Source organism: Hemitrygon akajei, chromosome 23, assembly GCF_048418815.1.
Source record: "Hemitrygon akajei chromosome 23, sHemAka1.3, whole genome shotgun sequence".
In the NCBI taxonomy this organism is placed as follows: domain Eukaryota; kingdom Metazoa; phylum Chordata; class Chondrichthyes; order Myliobatiformes; family Dasyatidae; genus Hemitrygon; species Hemitrygon akajei.
Window position 1 is genome coordinate 51,138,036 of NC_133146.1, and position 17,299 is coordinate 51,155,334.

Sequence of the window (17,299 nt, forward strand, 5' to 3'; positions counted from 1 at the left end):
TTTTTGAGTAGAGTGGTTATTGAAACCAATTTGAATTTGTCACAACCAGGTGTGAAATTTCAAATAAAACTGTCTCAGAATGAATTGTTTCATCTTTTATTTATTATTTATTTTGCTTTTGGTCTTTGCATTGTTCAGGGCTTCCTTCCTTCATGTAAGTTAACCTTACTTGAAGTGAAGTTGATAAATGCTGCACTGTTTCAAGACTGGAATGCACAAGTTCTTTAGTTCTAAGGAGGAAAGAAAGGCCTGCAGTAATAGATTTTCTTAGAAATCAGAATGCATTGTATAGCAAACTGTAATCTCTGGTAAAAGGCAGGTAAAATATTTTGTTTGGGCCCAGCAAGTTCCCACAAGTACACTGAGCTAAGGACCAGTAAATCTATTTTTAAGGTGCAGTTTGAGGGTAAAATGTAGGCCGCAACATTAATGTTAAAGCTCTTAGCCCCCTTCAGAATACTGCAGTGGTGCTCCAAAGATCTCCAACTGAGAAAACAGATGAGCTCTAAGTTTAATGCCTGAAGCAATATGTCTACATCCAACAGGTCAACACTGTATGGAGGTGTTTTTGTGCTTTTTATTGGATTTGACACAACAGGCTTCTGAATCAGTTGAAAGGTGTTGTCTGTTGAGTTGAATTTCTATATCCAGTTAATCTAAGTCCTGGAAAACGTACTCTTTATCAAGTGGAAAATATTTTTTTTCCTGGTACAGGACAAATTCCCATTTGGGCTTCTAGCAGCACGCTTTCATTTGACATTTTTCAAATATATCATTCACTGATTTATAATAGATGCTAATAGAACCTCCAGTGTCAAGTGGAAACCTGAGTGCTTTGCTATGATAGTGGAAGGAATTCTTAAACTACCGCTTTTTGAGTTTTTCTATTACTCTGCAGTTAGTTAATAAACTGTGCTGTGTGTTTTCAAATCCAAAAGACCAGTTCAGTGGCAAGTAGAATATTTATGTTAATAACGTCCCAAGTTTTTTTTCAGAAGCCAAATCAAAAAGGCAGACTTTATGGTGAAGGTAACACCACTCCTTAATTTATTTATGTAAATTTAGAAAGATAACTTAAACTTTGAGAAGAAAAGCTACCTTTTAATGATCTAGAATCTGCTGGGAAGAACAGGCCCCCAGTCCTCGGGGTCACGTTGCCGATGGCCGTTGGTGGGGCCGTCTAAATACGCTCGGCAGAGGATGGTGCTCGGAGAAGCTGTGCCGGAGGGGATGGTCGTCGGCTCGGAGGTTCGACGGACTCGGAGTCTGCTGCGGTCAGGTCGCTGGCGGTGTGTGCTGCGTCTGCGAGGCTGGTTTTGACAGAGCTTTTATTGTCTGCTGTGTCTGCGAGGCTGACTCGGGCGGCGCCGTGGAAGTCCATAGCAGGGGTATTCCCTTCTGCCGTCAGTGTGGGATGACGAGTCTATCGGGACCTTGGGGATTTGTGGAAACTGTGTGATGATTTCTTTTGAACTTATAGTCCTTTAACATCTTTGGACTATTTTTATTGTGCCCATGGTCTGTTTTTTTTAAATCAATTATGCTATTGTTTGCACTGTTGTAACTATATGTTGTAACTATGTGGTTTTGTGCAGGTCTTGTAGCTTTAGTTTTTGGTCTTGTTTGTCTGGTGGATTTGGAGCTCCTTTCCGGGGAACGCGCTAAGACGGTAGCGCGATATTAATACGCAGCAGCCTCTCCTGACTCTGGATTGGGGATTGCCAAACGTTATGTGGATTTTCTGGTGTAGTCTGTTTTGTCATATGCTTTTGTGATATCATTCTGGAGGAACGTGGTCTCATTTTTTAACTGCATTGCATTTGTGGTTTCTCAATGACAATAAACTGAATCTGAATCTGAATAGTGGAGCATTGATGTAATAAGCATCACTCTGAATTTTAACAATTTAATGTCTTCTGCTTACTTGTCTTAAAATCGTATATGCAGTGATTTTTTTTTGCAGAGAATCCAAGAGTCTCTACACAGTTGTTAGTTATGGTGGACAGGGCATTGTGGACTTTCTAAGACTTTCTTGGTTGGGAGTCAGCCAATTTTTTTTCTGAGGTGCTGAGAGGATAGAGTTTTCACAGTGGGATGCTTGGGACAGAGACAGAAGAGATGAGAGTGCCCAGGAGGTCCAGATGCTAAGTAATTGTGAATGTAAATTATTCTTTAATGGAAATGACATTACATTTCAGGGGGAAAGAAAAGATCTACAAGTGTTTGTAGGTAGAGTGCTAGCAGTAATACTAATGACTTGACAAAAGTAGACAGATAGGAGTGCAGGACATCCAGCAACTATCTGAAAGTCATGCATGTGAGGATTCTTTATTGCTGTCAAAGCCACCTCTAGGTCCCATGTCACTTAGGGTCAAGAACCATTCTTTAAGGACAGAAAAACAGTCAATATTTGTTGAAAGGCATATAGAAGCCTTTGTTAAGGAGTTTTACCCATGTTGCGAGCGTCCTTGGCTTCCAATGCGCAGCACATTATCCATCATGTTCTCAGCACTATCTTGGACAAGCAAGAGGTTAAACAAAATGGTATCCAATGATGGAGAAGCAACTTCAAGGATTCCGCAGCAGGTTGAATCTTGCTGAGGTTGTGAAACATGATGGAGAAACACTAGCAGGAATTCACATATGCCCATCTCTCCATTCTAGGAAGAGCAGAGTGTGCTAAAGGACCATGGGGATACTGTAATCATAACCATCTCTCTTAGATGCCTGGATAGGGTCTCCATTCTGACCTTCACAGGAATCATGATGAGGATCCCCATTGTCTGCCTCCTCCCAATGGCTGAAGAGCTTCGTGGGGCATTGCAATGAGGATTCCATCGTTCAAGTGCAATGGACGTCATCTGCAGCACGCTTCATGAAAAATGTAAGCACAGCACCAACCACTGTACTTAGCCATTTTCGACCTCACAAAGGCCTTTGATGTCAGCAAGCACTCAGGATCATGGAGAGTCTTCAAAATTTGGTTGCCCTCGGTAATTGATAGCCATTCCCTGTCTGCCATATGATGCCTGCAAGTCATGGTCCTGGCCAGTCTAACAGACAAAGTTCATCCCACCTCCTGGATCTGTCACAGCCTGCAGCCGGGACGGGTAAAAGCAACCTTCCTTCTACGTGGCTGTATCATTACACCATTCTCTTCAATATTCCTTGCTGCAATATTACACTTCACAGTCCAACATTTTCTCAGATAAGCTATAGGATGTATAGAAACTGTTTAATCTGTGTTACCTCCACTGCAGAATCAAGATTGGTCCACTTCAAACTCAATTGTACAGACGGCTTTCATATATACATGTGCTTTGAGACCAAGTTTCAAGTTATTGCTAACTCCTTCACTGAATTGAAGCTTGTGTTAATGCAGTGCACTCAGTGATCTTCTCTGCTGCCGCCCCCATGGCCCAGTATTGACTCCCAATGATCAAAATTCATGATGAAGCCTCGGCAAACTTTGGCTTTTCCATGACGAAAGAGCCACTTCACTGAAGGCAAATGGAAATAAACTGCAGATGCTGGAAAGCTGAAATAAAATCAGAAAATGCTGGGAACACTTAGCATGCCGGACAGCATCTGTGGAAAGAAATGCAGATTTAATGCTTTGGTTCCAAGACTCCACCAGAACAGAGAAAGAGAGAAAACATTTTTGGAGTTCAGTAGCAGAGAAGACTGGGGAATATTGTCTCTGAGACTGAGACAAAATGTGTTTATATGGCACTCAGAAGAACATTTAAGTTTGTTTTGGTCTGTGTTGTGTGCTGCGAATAGCTTGGCCGCAGGAAAGAGGGGAAATCTCAGCCAAAGTCACAGATGGAAGACTGAAGAAATGGTCAGATATTATACAGACTGAAAGAAAGATCAAGTTACTTTAAGTTGCATAATTTGATATTGAATCTGGAAGACTGCAGTATGTCCCGATGGATGATGATGCATTCTTCCTCAGGCATGAATCAGTGAGGGCAGACACTGATCATGACATTGCACACTGTGCAACACAGTTCCTTGCCAACCTAGATAAAGAGCCTTCAAAGTGGTTGGAGGAACAAAATTCCTCCAACCACTGTGCCCTTTCATGACTCTTCATACTCAATAAAAGCTCATGGTCAATTTCCAGCCAAAATCTGCAGTCCCTGCACGCTTTATAGAGATGGCTGACCTACAGTTGGACCTCCAAGGCACTGGAGAATTACCATCAACAGCGAATCCACAAACTCCTTCGAATATTTCTTTCCCAGGCCGGGATGCTCAGCAGGAAGTCTCTAATCACCTTCACGCAGCTCTGACGAGGTCTTTGTTGTCCATGTGCCTCATGCTGGACCTCGGAAATGAACACTTGGCTCCTAGCTCTATCACAACAAGAGATTTCCTGGAGGGCAGGGAGAATATTTTAAGGATCTTATCAAAGTCCCCTTGGAGCAATGTAGACATTTTTGCGGATGTATTGGAATAACTCGCTCTGTAAGTGAACAATGTGGTGGCATCCGTTGGTCTCGAGAGACCATGGATCTGCGCCTGGAGTTTCCAGGGCGCAGGCCTGGGCAGGGTTGTATGGGAGACCGGCAGTTGCCCAAGCTGTAGGCCTTACCCTCTCCACGCCACCGATGTTGTCCAAGGGAAGGGCACTAGGACCCATGCAGCCTGGCACTGGTGACGTCGCAGAGCAATGTGTTGTTAAGTGCCTTGCTCAAGGACACAAACACGCTGCCTCAGCTGAGGCTCGAACCAGTGACCTTCAATAGAGAAGGGGTATCCGGAAACTCAGAGCACCCTGAGTCTCTTCAGAATATATGGAAATCTAGTACAAACAGTGGAATGAAATTCCTCCAACTACCATGCCCTTCCAAGACTCTTCAACTCCCTCTGAGCATAAATGGAGTGGAATGAAGTCATCCTTAATTCCAAGTTTCCTAATGAGAAAAGTATGAGCCTTGATGCATTCAGCTTTAACAAGTAAATCATTTGGCATCTGGTTGTTAAGTTTGTACACGATAGCAGTTGTAAAGTTTATCAGTTGGATTCATCCATAGTTTGAACAAATGATGGTTTTCCTCTGAGGCCATTTTCAATGTTACATTTAAGAACAGCGATGTCAGTTGAACAAGGCTCAAAGTTATTTTTATTTAACAATGAGGGAGAACATTTGAGCTAATCATCATCTCAAATCAGTGATCAAAACAATCAGACTTTGTTATTGCAGGAAGAAAAAATGGTGCCTGAAGAAATTATGGGACTTCATTTAAAATAAAATAAAAACTTCTGCAAATGTTATGTCAATGTAGAAGTACTAACACATGTGGTTAAAAATGCACTTTTTAATGAAAGACCATTGTGACTTCAATCCTTTGGTTGGCTAGTGTTAATGCAAAAAGCATATTTCACTGTATGTTTCAAGGAATAAATGATTTGAATCTGAATTTTATCCAACAATATAAGGGCATTTTAGGATAATAGTTATAAAAATAGATGGAAATTTTATTAATATTTCTTCTCAAATCTTTAACTATTGACTTCCAGTGTTTTTCATGAGAACATTGAAAGATGCTATGTATTCATTTCCACCTGTACCCTGTTTGTTAACTTATCTTCCCTCTAACTTTCAGCCCCAATGAAGGATCATGACCCAAACAGCATGAATTGTCCATTTCCCTCCGTCGATGCTGCCTGACACTTTGCCAGCACTTTGTTTATTGTTTCAAGTATTCAGTCTTGGATTTATTGAACAAAAAAAAAGCCTGACCTGTCTCTCTCTTTCTCTCCATGGTATTGGACAGTTGTGAAGAGCCTGCTGTAGTACCCGCCCAGCTAGATCTCAGTCTCCCTTGAAGTGGAAGATGTGGCTTAGCATGGTGACTACTCACTACGGCCCTCAGTCTAATGAACTCAGAGAGCTGACTGTGATACCATGGTGACTCTTTTAATGAAAGATCTGGAAAACAGCAGCTTGGATTATGGTATTCACATTTTCACCAGAGAACTGGTAAGCTTATTAATTAAGCCATATGTATGGATTTTTAACCATTTAATTTTAAAATATAAATAGATATTTCCACAGAACTTCCACAGATATTTGCATTATACAGCTTCAGGGTTAAAGTATAGTTTCTATCAACTTTCAGTACCGTACTTTTGAAGATCCAGTGCTTAATATGTAAATTTAATATCAACTTGTTTTGTTGGTGTAATTTATTTTGATTTCACTGTGATGGTTGAAGTCTTTTATTTGACCCTGCAATAATACATGGAGGCCTACATCATTCCCAAAGCCAGTACAGCAGTCATACAATAATTGCAGCTGTTACCCTGGTAATTGGAGCAGCTGCTGAAATAATATACAATAGTTTAGGAAAGTTAGTTAATATTAATTTTCACATTTTTTGGAGTTGGTCATGCATTAGGAACTATAACTAATATTTAAGCACAGGTTTTTCAGTTAGATTTCTGGGGAGGATCTTTTTAAAATCAATACATGATATAAACTGTAAGCTTTGCCATTAGTGCTAATTTTAGCTCTATTTATATCCAGCATTTTAAAGTCAACACATTTGCGCTTGGTGTATGAGATGTTATTGCCTTGGTTTTTGCTCCTTATTTCTGCCAGGCCTTCAACATCACTCACCTGTGACGAGGTATCCTGGACAGCGATATTCCTGTTTCTTACCATGAGCACTTGAACTTGTTGATTTGTAAAGACGACTGAATGTTTTTAACAGAGTTGCCATGCCTTATGCAGACAGGTGCAGCACTTATGTGCATGAATGCAGCAGTGTGGAAAATCCAATTGATGGTCATTTCAAGGGCAGATTTTCCTTTTCAATGCTTGGGCATAAGAGCTTGGCAAGGCAGAAACATTTATCACAAATTTGGGCACAAGTTGTTATGATTTTCTTCATTCATTAAATCAACAGCTGCTTGTGTCTGAGCTTCCAGTATGCATTTTTTGGCTGCCAGCCTCTTGTACCGTAACATCGAAGGGTAAAGTTCTTCCCTAATTTTTTTTTGAAATGGATGCTGGACATGATTGGTAGAACAAACAGAATGAGGTAAAAAGTCTTTTTAATTTTAGTACAGGTGCTCAAGCCTAAAAAGTGATGCTTAATAATAAGAACAGACCAAAACCTGAGATCCCTTTGTTAACATCTCTTCGTTTCGAAAGTTAATTGAAGCATGAATCTACCTAGTTACTCCAGTTAAAGAGGCAAAGAAGTGTGTGTGTGCATGACTGATTCTGTGACCTGAAGTTCAGAGACGACACAGAGCTACATTGAACTGGACTGGTTGGATGATTTGTTGGTTCGGTGGTTCTTAATCTATGTGTTTTGCTCACTTTTTTGCTGTTTGCACAATTTTTTTGTGCTTTGGGGGTTTGATGTTTTTCTTTGGACAGATTCCATGGTTTAACTTTATTTGTTCCATGGCTGTCTGTGGGAAGACGAATCTCAGGGTTGTATACTGCATACAGACTTTGATAATAAAGGTACTTTGAATCTTTGAATTAGAATTTCTGTGCTTTGAAATGTTACCATTCATAAAATGATTACTCTGAAAATTACATCAGTTTTCACAAGATCTCTGTTGAAATTTTTGCTTCAAACTTTGACAGTGAAACACCATTGCAGGTTACACTGGCATAGTCTGTGGAAGTCAAATTTAGAGCAAAAGTTTAACTTCAATGTTCACTAAACAGCATTGTTGTGTTTCTGTATGTGAAGCAGTTGAGGTTGCAAGTTCTTTCAGCTGTCAGCATGTATCCCAGCAAGTGTGATCTTCACAGCTAGCTACAGAATGAACAGGTCACATACATGTGACAACCTTCCAGATGCAGGAATGCTGTCACTGACTAAGTGGATACTACAGTAATGGGGGGGGGGGGGGGGGTGTAGTCAGAAAATTCCAAGATGGTCAGAAAGTCAGAAAGACTCCTAAAGAATGTTGCCCAGAGGAGGCATGGTGTTCTTACATAGGACCCTGAGAAGACTACAGCCAGGGTCTCCTATCAGGAGGCCGATGGGAAGCAATCAAGGACATGAGTGCACTTTATGAATGCTTGTGCTTCAGGGTTGCTTGCAACACAGGTAAATACTTCAGCCTTCTCTGTCTGCTCCTGTGTGCTGAAGGAAAATTATCTGGCCTCTTCTGATCAATCTAGGGACCTGGCAGTTCAGGTATATGGTTTCCTGAAAGTGGCTTCTCAGATAGACATGGTAGTTGGGAAGGGTTTTGGCAATGCTGACCTCCGTCAGTCAAACATTTAGTAGAGAAGTTGGGCTGTTACATTGCAGTAGCACAAGATGTTGATGAGGCCACGTGTGGAATATTGTGCTCAGCTTTGGTCGCCCTGCTGTAGTAAAGATGGCATTATTTTGGAAAGTTAGTGAAGGAGATTTATGAGGATGCTGTGAGCGCTTGAGGAGTTGAGATATGGAGAGAGGTTGAGAAGGTTGTGCCTTTATTCTTTGGAGCATCGGAGAATCAACTGTGAGCTTTCAGAGGTGTAAAAATCATGTTGGACTGTGTCAATGCTCAGTCTTTATGGGGAATCAAGAACTGGATGGCTTAGATTTATGTTGAGAGAGAAGAGATTTAATAGGAACTTGTGGGGCCACTTTTTAACCCAGAAGATGGTCAATATATGGAATGACCTGCCAGGAGAGGTGGTTGAGTCAGGTGCATTAACAACATTTAAAAGTCTTTTAAGCATGGACAGGAAAGGTTTTGAGCAGGGGCTTCCAACCTGGGTAACATGGACCCCTCAGTTAAAGGTACAGGGCCTTACCTTAAAAAGGTTGGGAACCCCTGGTTTAGAGGGACATGGGCCAAATGCAGGCTTATGGGACTTGCATAGATGGAAATCTCAATCAGCATGGACGAGTTGGGCTGGAAGGGCCTGTTTCTATGCAGTATGGCTCTGTGACTCTAACCATGGAGGCCAGTGACCTCCTAAATGCAGAGGTGGCCAGGAAATGATACATAGTATGAATCACCAGTAGTGTTCTAGAATGAACCTGAGGCGAAATCCATTCCAGAACGTGGCTGTGCATTCCCAACCTCCTTGGCAAAGTAGTGGAGTCACATATGGGCCTATCTTTGAGTTTCAAAGGGATCACAGATCTAAGTGAGGTGTATGATGCAGCCTTCGTTTTAGGGAAACTGGAATAATGGGAAATGTTTTGTTCTGAGTAACTAAGGACTAATTTGCATTCCGGGCTGGGCTATAAATGTGGCAACTATTGTTGTAGTTGGGAGAAATCTTACATTGGGAGGGAGTTCCAGTAAGAGCCTCCCATAGAAAAGTAAGAGACCAATTTCCCTACAGACACTAAGAGACATATGTCAAATTCCTGTACTCTGAATGCTGATTACAGCTTCAACTATGTATATCTGTTTTTTGGGAGTTTGAATGGTAGAACAGGCTAATTCTTGAGATTTGATGGGATCTGGCATTGTCATTTGTGAAAAAGCGACTGAAACTCATTTAAATTACGGTAAGTAAATAATCCCATGCAGAACCCCAGAGGATTCCAGTATTGGCTGTTGTGGAACTTTACTGGTTCACTGCTGTATTACATGACTGAAGAGAATTTGCAATTGTTTTACTTTGACACATTATTTGATTAGATTTAACCAATGCTTTTATACTTTCCAGAGGGAGCGTCAAATTTTCACTCTAATGTTGCTATATCCTGTTGAGCATAATAGCTTGAAATTAGCTTTTAATCTTTTACTTGAGTGATTTTCTAAGATAATAGAAAGACCCTTCTAGAATGGAGAGAGCTGGGTACAGACTTGTGAACAAACAATAAATAGATCTGTATAAAATTTATCAAATACGATTATATTTTATTACCCTAGGTAATTTCTAAAGTAAGTACATGTTCGACACAGCATTGTGGGCTGAATGTTGTATTATGCTGTAGGTTTTCTATATGGTGTGTGGTTGGTAAAGATAATTGACATTTGCAAGTTTTTGTACTCTAATCGGATCATTTTGTGAAATTGGAGAGTAGCTGGTTAGTCAAGCAGTCCAGGAAATGTCCAGTATTGGTTAGCAGTTCGTGCGCATTTGGTCAAGACCATGAGAATTAGCAGATTATCTCTGGATTTATTGAGGGAATTTCCATTGCAGTACCTCCTCCAGATGTCCACTCAAAATGGCTTGCAGAACATGAACCTACGTGGAGACCCAATGAAAACTGAGTTGTCTCCAATCTGACTATGCCATGGTCACAAACTTGAAGACATTACAAATGAGGAGTGAATGAAGACAGGCAGCTGTGAAAATCCAGCTCAAGATCTTCTTGCAGAAGATGGCCAGAGGGGGGAGAAATACAGAAAAAAGAAAATGAAATATAATCTGCATCTGCCCACAATTCACAGTCCTGTGGAATAATTGCTATGATGCCCTTCTGAACAAGCTCCGTGGTCTTACAGATGTAATCTGAGGAGCTTCCACAGGAAGAGTCACTGCTGCAATTGGTTTTTTGGAGGGTTTGGAAGGAACTCTTTCTTATTTCAAGCACCCTTGGGATAGGGAAGTCCATGTTATGATAATCTTAAGTGATTGGCCCATAGCTATAAATAAACTGCTATCTTCAGAATCTTCAAGATCCTAAGTAAGTAAGAAAGGGTGAATCATCCTTATTTTTCTTTAAATTAAAAATAGCCACCAGATCATGAAGACCAGAGAATTCTTATGCTAAAGAAGGAAGTCCTAGCTGGAAAGCTGTGTGGGGTGGGGAGTGATTCAATGCAGACACCAGATTCTAGTTTAGGGCTTTGCTAGCTTAATCTCTGGAATACAGACACGCTAGCTTTGCCTCCCAATCCACATTGAGCAAGGAGCTTGGAAAAGCCCATGAATTCCTGCAGTGTCATTGTTGACTTAAATTGGAAACGCTGGAGCCAGAAGCTATTTTGTAACTCTTTAAACCAGATTGTATGAAGGACAATTTGTTACTGGTTTTCTTATTTTAAACATTTGACTTTAGGATGGATTTCTTTTAGTGGCAGAGGTTTGAAATGCAGAAATGTTCAGGCTTGTAGAATGAGGGAACAGTGCATGTCCATAAAAATACAGCAGGAAATACACAGCATGTTGACATTAATTGACATTTCTGGCAGTTATTAAGGAAACAAAAATTATTCAAATTCTTCAGCTCTGTTTAGAATTGAATCTGTATTTCTTTCAATATATATTGTTAGTTTTTTTCCACAAAGGTCAAGTGAAAAAGATGTATTTGTTTGAAGTTCTTATGTTGGTGTTATTCAAAATTAGTCAGTTAGTTGTGTCATAATATGACATGGTCATGTGACACAATTCTTTTGTTGTGATTGGGTAACTTTTCTTGCTGTAGGTTGTCAAGCTATATCAGTAATTTTGTCAATTACATTTCCTTTTCCCTGAGATGTGATTGGCTAATTACATGACACTGTATTTTATATTTTTGCTTGCACTCATTTTGTTTGCTGCCCGCATTTTCATTTTTTTAAATGTTTCCACTTTGACCTAGTAGATTTTCTTTTATAATTTTGGCTTAACTACTTTTTTTAATAATTTCAGCACAGTCCAAAGAAGATGAGTAAAGGACCCACTCTCCTTTCGTGTGGAATTATGGGTAAGTTTAGAAATTAATTTACCAGTATCTGTCTGCGTTAATTTTAACTTATAGGATCCACTAATAAGGTGGGACGAGCTTTAAAGAATAAAATGATTGAGGAGGTTAATTTAATTGGCTAAACACAGTGTAGAGGATGCTTTCTGTGGAGTGTGAAGCTGCCTTCATACTTACTGTTCTTGGAAGAGTTTCTGGGTGCTCGGAATTCTAGATCCGAATTGAATTAATTAGACTCCTCTTTAGCCACAATAGCGCGGCACTGTTACAGCTTCAGGAGTTAGAATTCCGAGTTCAATTCCAATGTCATCTGTAGGGAGTTTGTGCATCCTCTCTGTGAATGCGTGGGTTTCCTCCATGTGCTGCAGTTTCCTCCCGCAGTCCAAAGAAGTACCGGTTAGTAGGCTAATTGGTCATTGCAAAAGGTTCCATGATTAGACAAGGGTTAAATTGGTGGGTTGCTGGTGGTGCACCTCGAAGGGTCAGAAGGGCCTGTTCCACACTGTGTCCCTAAATAAAAGAAAGTCATAGAACAGGTCATGTGCTTTAATAGCACAAATACATTGTGAGGAGTACAATGTTTGGTTTGCAATGCATAATTTAGGCAGCTCATAAGATAATGTGAAAAATATAGGGGAATTTTAAACTATAGATTAACTTAACCAATCTTGCATTCCCATCGTGGGCTATGTTTAAAGGGAATCTGGATCGGAATCTGTGCTATAGTATTAAAGAAACTACACTGGCATGCTTCCTTCAGAAGAAATGTCCCTTAGGGAGCACCGGATAAGGTTATTTACTTTTCCATGAGCACAGGATTCAGATGGAGAACGAGTCTATGATGTCAACCCCTCCTCCCTTTCCCTACAGTACCCCAATTACATTATACTTTGATTAATATATGGGATTTATAATTCTGCGTATAAAGTAGGGAATCTGATACTCGTAATGTAAACTGAGGGAGCTGGTTGTGTGTGCTTTGTTTTTTCAAAGTCCTGTATAAAAATCAGAGCCTAATATTTTTAAAGACTGTTTTTGTAGTCCAGGTATAAAAGTAGGAAAGGAACACATTGTACTTCATCCATTTTCAAGGTGGTAATTGAGACAGCAATCTGTTGAAAGGGACAAAGGGTGTATCCTTTGAAACCCTTAATTGAATGAGTAAAGGAATTTCCATCCTCAATAGCTCAAGAGCCATAGGATTGCTTCAGGCATGAACTGATGGCCCGATAGTCTGTGTACATCCACATTACATAAACCAGTGGACAGTAAATGTGCAATATACTGATCATGTCCTAACTTATCTGCCTATCAGAAACACTGCAAATGACAAATCCAAAAACTGAAAATAGCTCACTGTTAAAATTGCTGAAAGCCCTTTTCAATTGTATTTAATATATGACAGTTTGATGTTTCTGATAAGGTTATTTGTATTGCATAGGTTTTGAATGACTTTTTTATCATTACTACAAATGGGTGATTTTGAATGTTAATTTGCAAAGTAATGACGACTGATTGCAGTGCAACTATTGAATAATTAAGAACATAACAATATAGGGGACCTCAAGTCTGCTCTGCTGTTCAATAACGTCACGGTCGATTTGATTTTGATCTCAACTCTAATTTGCTGCACGTTATCATTATCCTGTTTAAAAATCCATACATCGGAACCCTTGACATATCATACTCGCCTCTAGCACTCTCTCAGGTTGAGAACTTACAAAGTTTACAACCCACTGGTGAAGAGATTTTTCCTCCATTCTCCACCTTACATGGATGACCAATTGTCCTGAAACATTGTCTCCTATTTCTAGAGGAAAATACCCTCTCAAAATCTACCCTATAATCAGCCCCCTCCCAAACTGAATCTGATGTGTTTCAGTATGATCACCACTGATTCTTCTAAACCATGTCAAGCAAAGGCCCAGCCAGTTCAATTTCCCCTCATCTGACCATACCTTCACTCCAGGAACCACCTAACAAGCCTCCTCTGCACCACCTCCATTGCATTTCCAAATAGGAGAACAAAGTCATACACAATATGTTTTCACCAACAACTGGTACATAAGGCAAGACATTCCCCATGCAATAAGGGCCAATAAATTAAAATGTCTACAAACTCCATATATTGGTGAAAGCAAAACCTTGCATTGTTCGTGTGTTTATGTGAAGAACAAAGTCCAGCTGAGACACACAGTTGTTAAATTTGCAATGGAAGTGCTGGAAATAACTTGGGTGATGTATGGCATAGCGCCAAGCTACTGTGTATTTTGACTTGCCAGTCATGGGGTGGTGTTGCAGCACTGTGCAAAAATCTTATATAAAATATAGTTAGGATGCCTAAGATTTTTGCACAGTGCTGTATTTGTCGACGTGGAATGGAGAGTTCTGCCAGGTACAAAGCATGTTGGGTAGGTCAGGGGTGGAGTGCTGTAGGAGGGATGTGGAACAGGTGGCAGAGAAAGAGTGCCAGGGGCAGGGGTTGGCACAGGTGGAGACACACCCAGCCCTGAGACAGGGGCAAGGTCATTTGATTCCAAACAACTGGTTTATTGATCATTATAGAATGTCTCTCTGGTGCTTCCCACTTCCTCCCTTGTCCCGTCCCCTTTTCCCAACCATGCTCCCTTCCCACTCTCAGACCACAATATCTGAATCAGGTTTATCATCACTCACATAGGTCATGAAATTTGTCTTTTTGTGTGGCAGCAGTACAGTGCATTACGTAAAATTACCATACTGTGCAAAAATCTTAGGCGCCTTAGTTATACATGTGCGCCAAAGACTTTTGCACAGTACTGCATGTGGATTGCAGCTCATCTCGTTAAGATCTTTGGGGCAGCGATAACACAGAGAGCATTTTACCATCCTCTTGGCTTAAATCAGGGCTCCCAACCTGAGGTCCGTGGACACCTTGCTTAATGGTATTGGTCCATGGCATAAAAAATGTTGGGAACCCCTGCTCTAGAGTAATGTCATTGACAAAAGGCCTTTAAAATTTTGATATATATTAGTAAACTGATGGGCTGTTGCTGTGATTTTCTCCATCTATGCCTTTGATGCTATTATATAACCGACTGTTATCACCAAAAGTGGCCAAGAATTTTGTACACCTCCTTATTTGGTTAGTTTCTTTTCATCAATGTAAATAGTAATCGGTTCACATTCCCTTCCATCTGAAAGTTACTCGACTGCCCCGCATTAAAGCATTCCTTACTGGAAAACTGAGAAGCTTTTGCCAACATACACTTTTATGCACTGAGGAAACAGTGCCATAATGGTAACAACTATTTCCATAGTGACAAGTGAATTGGAGGAGCATCAGAAAGAGAGTCTGCTTTCGGTTAGGCTTTATGACTCGCTTTAGCTGTTTTAACGATACCTTCTTTGTACATTGAGTTCATCCTGTCTGAAAATTAGAAGCCAACTTTAAGGTTTGTGCCAAGGCTGTCTTTTCTCCAATCAGCTGCTTTTTACACATAGTGGTAGTACTCTACTTCTAAAATGGGCTGTGTGCTTCCACACAACGAATGGCACTAACTGCAGAGGTGAAACAGCAGAGATTTCCTGGAATGGATTTGGTGTTTTATCGTTCCCACATGGGAATACCTTGTGGAATCTCAGCTTTCTATTTATTATTGTATTAATAAGGGTGGAAGCAGGTGGAGTTGCTCTACCTCGTATGAGTTAAACATGGCGGAAATCTAAAGTAAATTGCTGATTCAGTGAGTCTGCCCTTGGCTTTGGTTACTATGGCAACAACAACAACAACAACATTAAGAGTCGTAAATGCAAAAGATTGACTAACTCAATAATTAGATGCTGTGAAACTGGTGGCTAGCTGCATTTGAACTTATTATTAAAGTGTGGCTGGAGGTGAAGGCAGGTGGAATCGGACACAGAAACTCGGTACTGAATGACGAGAAGGAGGCTGATCAGATTGCTGCCTCATCAGAAAGGGCTGTTACTGACTCACACTGTTCTACCCGCTTCCACATTTCTCTGCATTTGAGGCTGACGTACATCCTCTGAGCTTCATGGCTTAGTAGGAGAATTTATTGACATCTTGTAGACTGTGTACTTCTCTGATCTGTGCCCTCCATTTCGGCCCTTCAATCCCCTAATTGCCGCTTCCCACTGGACCTTTCTTTAGTTTTATACACCACCATTTCTTTAGACATCAACGCTACTCACCCTTTCACACTCCTGCCTCCTGTAGGGCATCGAGCCAGTGCCTCAGGGCTGGTCTCTTCACCCTGAACAGGATAGTTCTAATCCCATTCACTAAATTCCCTTCATCCTTTAACATGCTCCCCTAGATGTCTATCCCTAGGCCTTGTTTTGTTCAAATTTTGTGACAGAGTCCTATGTTCCATCGTCATTGTCATGTGCCATGTCATATGATATCATCGTTATGTGCCATGTTGTATGACATCATCATTATGTGCCATGTCATTAAGTTGTGGGCAATCATGGTCTTGATGACCATGATTGCTCTTGGCAAATTTTTCTGCAGAAGTGGTTTGCCATTTTATTTTTCTGGGCAGTGTCTTTTCAAGACAGGTGACCCCAGCCATTATCAATACACTTCAGAGATTGTCTGCCAATGGTTGCATCTGCACCAGCTGCTCATATGACCATCCCCCACCTGCTCCCATGGCTTCAGGTGACTCTGATCAGGGATCTAACCAGGTGCTACACCTTGCCCAAGGGTGACCTGCAGGCTAAAGAAGGGAAGGAGCAGCTTGCATCTCCTCTGGTAGAGACGTATCTCCACCTCCACCACCCTATGTGTATATATTTTTAAAAAACAGAATGGCCTCAATGTGGACTTTTAATTAACCCCACTGATCATATTGCCAAAATATCAAAAACATCAGATAAATAATGTCTGTTTTCTGTATTCTCACCAGCTTTCTTTGCTGTTTCATATTATTAAAGACAATTACAAGGCATAATAGATATCCAATTTGAAAATGTACATGCAAAACATTTACTGTATTTCCATATCAATGCGATTCATTTATTTCCTTAACGAGCTACATCACGGTTTATATAAACCATGCTCCTTGACTAATATGGTGATGCAGGCGGCCTCAGCTGAAAGCCAAGTCACCAAAGTTCAATCTTAACATGGCAGCTGTGGAACTTTTTTTGGTACCAAGCTGGAATTCTATCTTAAAATTGCATCTGGTTCGCTGATGTTGTTCAGGGGAGGAAATCTGTCATCCCTGTCTGGTCTGGCCTTATGTAATATTTGCAGGTTTCCTCACTTTCTTTTCCAAGCAAGCTTTTTCAGTGTTGTCCCTTCCTCTGGCGCAATGACCATAAATGAGGTTAGTAAAGGATTGTTGTTACCTTCATCTTTCTATTCTCTCTGTATTCTGTCACGAGCAAATGCTCATGACAATGAGTTTCCTAACTTGTGTACCACACTTATTTTATGTCCAAATAAATACACTGTTTCATCCTTTCAAACCATTTCAAGTTATACTCTTCTGTGGAAAACTATGGCAGAATATATTTAGTATCTATATAATTGAATATATTTTTGTATCTAGCAGGCGTAGCTGCCATAAAGTTAAGAGCTTAGATGGGGTAGAATTTGTATGGTTAGAAAAGTTTTTCTTCAGACAGCACTTAGAAGACACTACCAGGAGAGGGTACAGGTTGAC

At 40.5% G+C, this 17,299-nt stretch overlaps 1 protein-coding gene across 4 annotated transcripts in view; it reads left to right on the forward strand.

Annotated features, from left to right (window-relative positions):
* fam53b (family with sequence similarity 53 member B) overlaps positions 1-17,299 on the forward strand; it is a 127,401-nt gene that overhangs the window by 29,245 nt on the left and 80,857 nt on the right. For all 4 annotated transcript variants that reach the window (XM_073027622.1, XM_073027621.1, XM_073027619.1 and 1 more), the window contains 2 exons: positions 5,787-5,992; positions 11,573-11,627. In XM_073027622.1, the coding sequence (XP_072883723.1) occupies positions 5,918-5,992; positions 11,573-11,627 (130 nt within the window). In that variant the 5' untranslated portion in view covers positions 5,787-5,917. The remainder of the gene's footprint in view (positions 1-5,786; positions 5,993-11,572; positions 11,628-17,299) is intronic.